A 6,918-nucleotide genomic window follows, 5' to 3' on the forward strand; every position below is an offset into this window, starting at 1 on the left:
CCTCCCTGCGCCCGCCCGCTCGCTCGCTCGCCCGCCGCCTCCCTCCCTCCTTCCTTGCAGCTCCCCCGGCTTTCGGGGGCCCGGGGGCGGCCTGTGGCGCGCCGAGCCCGCGCCGGACTGCGCCTCTTTGGACCTTGAGGGGAAACATGCGTTTGGCTTGGATCGTTTTAAATTCTTAGTTTGGGATCCCCGCTCGCCTGCCTCTTCCGCCCGCGGGTTTTCTTTTCTTTTTTTCTTTTTTTTCCTTTTTTCTTTCCCGGTCTCCTTTTTTGACTCCCTCCCCCTTTATGCTCGCCCAACCCTCCCCCCGCTGCTGAGAAGTGGGGGAGGGTCTCGGCCTCCAGGTTCCCGCCCCACCGGGGCCCGGGCGAGCATGGGGGGCAAGCAGAGCACGGCGGCCCGCTCCCGGGGCCCTTTCCCGGGGGTCTCCACCGATGACAGCGCCGTGCCCCCGCCGGGAGGGGCGCCCCACTTCGGGCACTACCGGGCGGGCGGCGGGGCCATGGGGCTGCGCAGCCGCTCGGTCAGTTCAGTGGCGGGCATGGGCATGGACCCCAGCACGGCCGGGGGGGTGCCCTTTGGCCTCTACACCCCCGCCTCCCGGGGGACCGGCGACTCCGAGAGGGCGCCCGGCGGCGGAGGGTCGGCGTCCGACTCCACCTATGCCCACGGCAATGGTTACCAGGAGACGGGCGGCGGTCACCATAGAGACGGGATGCTGTACCTGGGCTCCCGAGCCTCGCTGGCGGATGCTCTACCTCTGCACATCGCACCCAGGTGGTTCAGCTCGCACAGTGGTGAGTCCGCGGTTGGTGGAGGCCTCAGAGGGTGGAGTGCAAGCGAGGGCGCGCCGGGGCGCCCCACACCTTCGCGCGTGTGCGAAGATTTGGAGGTGGAGTGCGCAACCTGGATCTGTCTGCCTTCCCCTTGGTTTCCGAAGCCAAGGGATGAATGGGATACCCACCCTCTAGTAAAGAGGCTTTCTGAGAGGCTGCGGAGCCGGGCGTATTACGGCTTCAGGTGTTGGTTCACTTATGGATGCCTATTGAAGTCTCATTCACTGGCATCCCCATCCTCAGGTCTTGTCTGGCTTATCGCAAGTCGGCCTCGAAGCTTTCTTTCTGCAACTGCTGCATTGTGCTTGCCTCACCGGTAACAGAGAGAGAAGGATCCAATTTGACCAAGCGGTGTCTCCTAAACAAAGGGTGTGAAAAAATTGGGGCCAAGTGGTGTTTGGATTAGGGCTCTTGCTCTTGCTGGGAGAGACGGGTGCCCAGTTTTGCCACCCTGCTGGAAATCTGTTTGAATTGTTTAAAGTGGAGCGGCTGCTGTCATAGACAGGTGTGGCCTGCTGGATGGAGGGCCCAGCTGGGAGCCTCCCTGGGAGGCTTTGCAGGACCAGGGCTCTGGTTACCCGTGCTGCATGCAGTAGCCTTGGCTCAATGACTCTTGCATCCCTCCATCTTTTTTCTCCCCCTCCATGCTAAGTGCTTGGTCTTCTGGGTATTCTGCATCTTTTTTTAACCAAGAGGTGGCATTTTATTGCCTGACTGTTGGCACATGTCAGGGGGAAAGGAGGATTCAAAGAACCTGGATGAATTCATTTTGTGAACTTCTGGTGACAGGTCAGCGAAAAGCTGGAGGAGGATTTCCCAGGCTGTAACAGGCAGGGCAGAAAAGGCACTGCTCGGTGCTTCTGGAGGAAAACAGGTCTGTCTGCTTAGCTAACCTGAGAAGCCAGGTTAGGCTTCTAGAAAATTGGTCAGAAGGGGTGTGGGGCCGCTATTTGCTAATTGGCAAGTTGCAGTGAAGAAGTTAACATATTCATACTCCTTTGGGAGACTTCAGAAAATTTAGATATTGTGTAGAAAAAAGATTGCTTTATGGAGGATTTATTTGTTGGATCACTGTTCTAGCTATTGTGAAATAGGGTAGACTTTTTGTATCTCTATTTCTGTAAACAGTCTTAATCTTTTTTTCAGTTCTTTAAAATAATTGTGAAATCATTTTTAGGGAGAATTAGTGACTAATTTAGGGTAACATTTGGAAGTGGCTTTCAATTGCTAGGATGGAATTTTTTTTTTTTTTTTTTTTGCTAGGATGGAATTTTAATCCCTGAACAGACCTCTAGATATCATTGGAGCTTCTCTGACCTGCATGCATTCAACTCTGCCCTGAATGAGATGCAAGGCATGACTACCTTTGGTACTTTTAGACATTTGATCAGCTTTAGACATCTTTTTTTTTAAACATCTTTATTAGAGTATAATTGCTTTACAATGGTGTGTCAGTTTCTGCTCTATAACAAAGTGAATCAGTTATACATATACATATGTCCCCATATCTCTTCTCTCTTGCATCTCCCTCCCTTAGACATCTTGAACTTAATAATATTTCTTATAAAATTTGATCCAGAAGGAGTCAGGTGTATTTTTGAGATGATTGTAGTTAAGTTTTTAAAAGAACTGTCATTAGTGTCTGATTTTAAGCTGAAGAGTACTGTAAGGAGGTTCTCAAAAAGCACAAGTAGAAATTTTGTGTTGCAAAAATGTAATCTTATAGAGGTTTCTCTGGAGAAGGAGTTCCCTTGCTGAAATTTCTTGTCTGTCTCTTACTAGAAATGTCTTTTTCCTTATTCCACGACCAAGTTCCATGCTGGAGCTATGAGCTTAAAATTGGATTCCAAAACAGACTCCTCAGCTATAAAACCTCAAGTTTTTAAAATCTAGTTGTAGTGAGGTTAGGAAGAGCCACTGAACCAGGGACTACAGGAAAAGTTGGAGCATATTAATCCCTTGAGGGATTAATATTAAAATGGGGGGGGCGCTGTTAATATTTTGGGTAATATAGTTGTTATAGGACCATCCTGTCCTATTGCAGGACATTGAACATACCTGGCCCTGCCCACTCAATACTCCCACAAATTTCAAAGTGCTCTTGGTGGGGGCGGGGTATCGCCTGATTGAGAACCACCTCCTTAGGGATTTGTTGTTTTATTCAAATAAAGTAATTAGTTTTTCGTGTGCAGCTCATTTGAGAGGAACTTTGATATTTCCGCTCTTCTGCAATGGTGGTTCTATCTCACCTTCTGCAACAGGCCACAGGCTCTTCCTTCCAGGACATCCCCTTCCTCTCTTGTTTGTTGCTGTAAGAAGAGAAATTTTGGAGCCTTGGGGAAGGTCCCAGCAGTTTTCACTCTTGTGTCTTACGAGTAGAAGAGGATTTCAGCGCACAGTTGACTAGATGCCTGGAAGTTGATGTGATGTCGTTGCTTGTGTTTTCAAGGTGCTTTTGGAACTCTTCATAGGCACAGAAGACAGCTGTCAGTGAAATAAGTGGGGAAGTTCAGTGAGCTAGAGGCTTCCTCAAAAGGCACGAGCTGATGTTATGTCAAGAGGTAGAATACTGGGGCCTCAGCTTCTCCTTGGAGAAGCTGTGACCTTGGACGAGACACCTCACCTCTCTTGAGCCTTGTCTTTGTTATTTTTAAAATACAAATACAGCCAGCCTGTAAAATTTAAAATACAAATACAGCCAGCCTGTAAAAGTTGCTGCCCAAATGCTGCGAGGATACACATGGTCACATTTGCCTTCTCTGGGCTGTGACCCTTGCACGCCCTATTTCCTTTGCCTGGAATGCTTTTCCTTCCATTCCGCCCAGGGATAGCCTTTTATGATCCCTTAGGGCTCAACTTAAATTTCTCCTTAGAGACCACTCTTAAAAATTGGTTCCCTCCTGTCAGTCTCTCCAGTCACTCGCCTGTTACCTTAATAGCACTTAACACATTGTATTTATCCATTTACTCTTTCTGTTTTAAGTTGACTAAATTTTAAGCTCCATGAGAGGAATACTGTGCCTCTTGACCACTGTTGTAACTCCTGCACTCCATGTGCCAGGCACATATATTTGTTGAGTGAATGAATTAGAGTGCCGTATGTTCATCGGCTCATTTAATCATCACTATAACTCTAGGAGGTAAAATGTTTTAATTCCCATTTTACAGGTGAAGAAACTGAGGTGTAAAGGGAGGTTAAGGAACCTACACAAGGCCAGATAGCTAATAGGTGGCAGAGTTGGGATTGAAATGCAGCTCTGCCAGCATCAGAATCCACCTGGTCTCTTAGCCATTACCCTCTACTGCCTCTCAACCTAAAACATGAGGAAGCTGGATAGCGTCATGGAAATTGCACTGCTTGCGTGTCAGAGGGCTAGGCTCCTCCCCCGGTTGGGCTGCTAGTTAACTGCCTGTCTTGTGACCTTATGCAAGTGAGTCATTTAGCCTCAGAGTCACCATTTCTCCACCTGTAAGATGGAGATAATACCTGTTCTGCTTACCTTGCCGGGTCGCTGTTGTGGTCTCATGAGATGGTGTTTACAAAAGCCAAATAACATAGAAATGGGAAGTGGTGTTCTTACAGGGACACTTCTAGAGTTCTCTGCCTTCTTTCATCTCTTCAGAAGTTGCTGGACAGAGAGATTTAGGATCGTGTGAACTCTTTCCCCAAAATGGAAGCTAGTGTTCTCTACTGAAATCTGACCTGTATTGTGGGGGCCGTCCATAATAAGAATGCCACTTGAGAAGAGCTGCTTTATAGAATCCGAGTAGAGTCCCTTCTTTTCCACATAAAATGCGTTTTGCTATAAGGTGTTTAACTCCTAATGGTTGGGTGGTATTCTGGAGGTCTGGTCATCCATTTGTAGTCCTGGTTATCTCAGAATACAGATTTCTAGACGTGGGGGAAAAAATATAGAGGCTCCACCGTGTTGGAAGGAAGAGGTTGCCTGTTTCCTGGGCCCTAATATAAAATGGCTGGTCATTGAGGTCTCCCTCCAACTTCTCAGCCAGATGCGTGTGTACACGTGCATGTGCAGAAAACGAAACTGTTCTCTGTTGTTACCAAGCCATCAACAGGGGCTGATAGATGGTGACTTTTTGGTAAGTCTTTGAACGTGCCAGCAGGATATCTCATGGGTTCTACTTTGCTGCCACTCTAGGGTTCTCAAGTGATTTAATTTTCTCTGTTCTTAAATAATTAGGGAGAGTTGCCAATTCCATCGGAGTGGATCAGAAAGCCTCTTTGTGCCTCACTATAGGTGTGCTAGATGTAATGGTTCTTTCCATCGTTTCTGGAAAAGGAAAAGCATTCTGTGGCCTCCAAAGAGCATGATGGGTCCCTGCCCTGCAGAAGTCTTATTCTTAATGAAGACTGGGTTTTCTTGGAAGACTTTTTAAAAAGCAGAGTTTTTTAGCTATTACCATGAGGGCTTATTTTCTATAAAAGAAAAAAACAGTTCCCTTGAGGAGAAGATTGTTTCTTGAAGGTCACAGTTAATTCTCCCTCACTGGGGTTTGAAAGGTGTTGCAAGAAACAGTGGTTTCACTCTTAAAGTGTGTGTTTTATGGGATGTGTACATTTTGCCATTCAACAAAGACACACCCCAACTAGGTCACGAGGAATACTCTCTGAGCCAAGCCACTCTTTACCAGAAATGCAACTCCAGTTCCTTTTGGGGAAAGGAACATGCTTTGTATTTGACAGATGTGACATTCAACCCAAGCTTATTGGGCACCTACATTTTAGCAAACCCAATTTTAAAACTAAACTTCAATTTTGACAGTTTCAAAATTGGAAAAAAGTCATAGGGAAGTGGGGGTAACTTAAGCTCTTGGTTTTGCTCTTACTAACCCTTAAGTAGGGGGTGTTTTTAATGACTGGGTCACTGAGGCTGAGGTACCAAAATCTTGAAGTTAGTCCAAAACCTAAATGCTATTCCCCATCTTTTAGAATGATGGATGTGTACACATTTCCATTTGTTTCTTTTCCAAGCTTTGCCACGGCCTTGTCTCAGTCAGATGGTTCCTAGTGATTACGGTGGGTGTAGGCTTGAGTATGAGAATGGACTTCTTACAGGCCTGGCAGTTTTCACCTCTGAATCTTACTTCCTCATAAGAACACAGGTTTATCCTTGAAACCAAGAGTCGGGTTCCTGATTTTGATAGGCTAAATGGATGAGGGGTGCATAACCTGAAGACCAACCCTCAAGTGCAAAGCAAATAAAGAACCAGGTTTAATCTGAAAGCTGCAGCTGGGGTAATCTGTAGGCTGATGAGACTGTTTACCTTGAGATCTCCCTCGAGTTGTTGGAATTGAGAGTACAGCCTTCCTCTGTTGGGAGTAAAGAGGAAGGAGGAATTCGCTGTGCCCCGTAAAGTAAGAGGAGGCATGGCAAGAATTTATGGTGCACTCCCGGATCTGTAAGGAGAAGGAGGCAGATGGAGACAAGAGCTGTCCTGATCTCTGTGAATGGTTCAAAGGGTTTTCAAGTTTGACTCTGTCCAGTCTTCTCTAGGGTCTCATTAACAATGCGGAAGACAGGACCCCACTCCCAGAGTTCAGTAGAATCTGAATTTGTAACAAATGATTCTACAAATGTAGTCAGAGTACCGTCTATATCTGAAGTGCACCCCTACCACGGATTTAACTTTTCTGTCCATAAACAGAGAGAAAGAACTCTGAATTCTTTTCTCATGCATTCATTAGCATCACTTTCAGTATCACTAAACTAGTCAGATATTTCCCAGGCAGAATACATACAAATCTTCTTTTCTATTGCTCCCAGAGGGTAGATCCACCCAGCAAGACCATTGTTCATTCTTTGGCTGTTTTCTTTTACATGGTACTAAGCATTTTTCTCCTACAGATAGGCCTGAGCCAATCTGCCTTGGTCCTGAGTTGCTCCGAACAGAAGGTAGTTGTGGCAGTGTCCCCGATCCTTGTGCTACAGAAGGGCTTCCTGAGTTACATCCTCTTTCTTATATCCCCAGCTAGACAAGTACAAGATCTCAGGATGAATCCAGACTTTAAAGTGGACAAAATAACCTTTTTTTTTTTTTTTTTTTTGCTTACTTAAAAAAA

At 46.4% G+C, this 6,918-nt stretch overlaps 1 protein-coding gene across 2 annotated transcripts in view; it reads left to right on the plus strand.

Annotated features, from left to right (window-relative positions):
• The first annotated feature begins 6 nt into the window (after positions 1-6).
• ZNRF1 (zinc and ring finger 1) overlaps positions 7-6,918 on the plus strand; it is a 100,443-nt gene continuing 93,531 nt past the window's right edge. For both annotated transcript variants that reach the window (XM_024735670.1, XM_024735671.1), the window contains exon 1: positions 7-797. In XM_024735670.1, the coding sequence (XP_024591438.1) occupies positions 374-797 (424 nt within the window). In that variant the 5' untranslated portion in view covers positions 7-373. The remainder of the gene's footprint in view (positions 798-6,918) is intronic.

This window comes from Neophocaena asiaeorientalis, unplaced genomic scaffold (genome assembly GCF_003031525.2).
Source record: "Neophocaena asiaeorientalis asiaeorientalis breed wild unplaced genomic scaffold, Neophocaena_asiaeorientalis_V1.1 scaffold40, whole genome shotgun sequence".
NCBI classification, from domain to species: domain Eukaryota; kingdom Metazoa; phylum Chordata; class Mammalia; order Artiodactyla; family Phocoenidae; genus Neophocaena; species Neophocaena asiaeorientalis.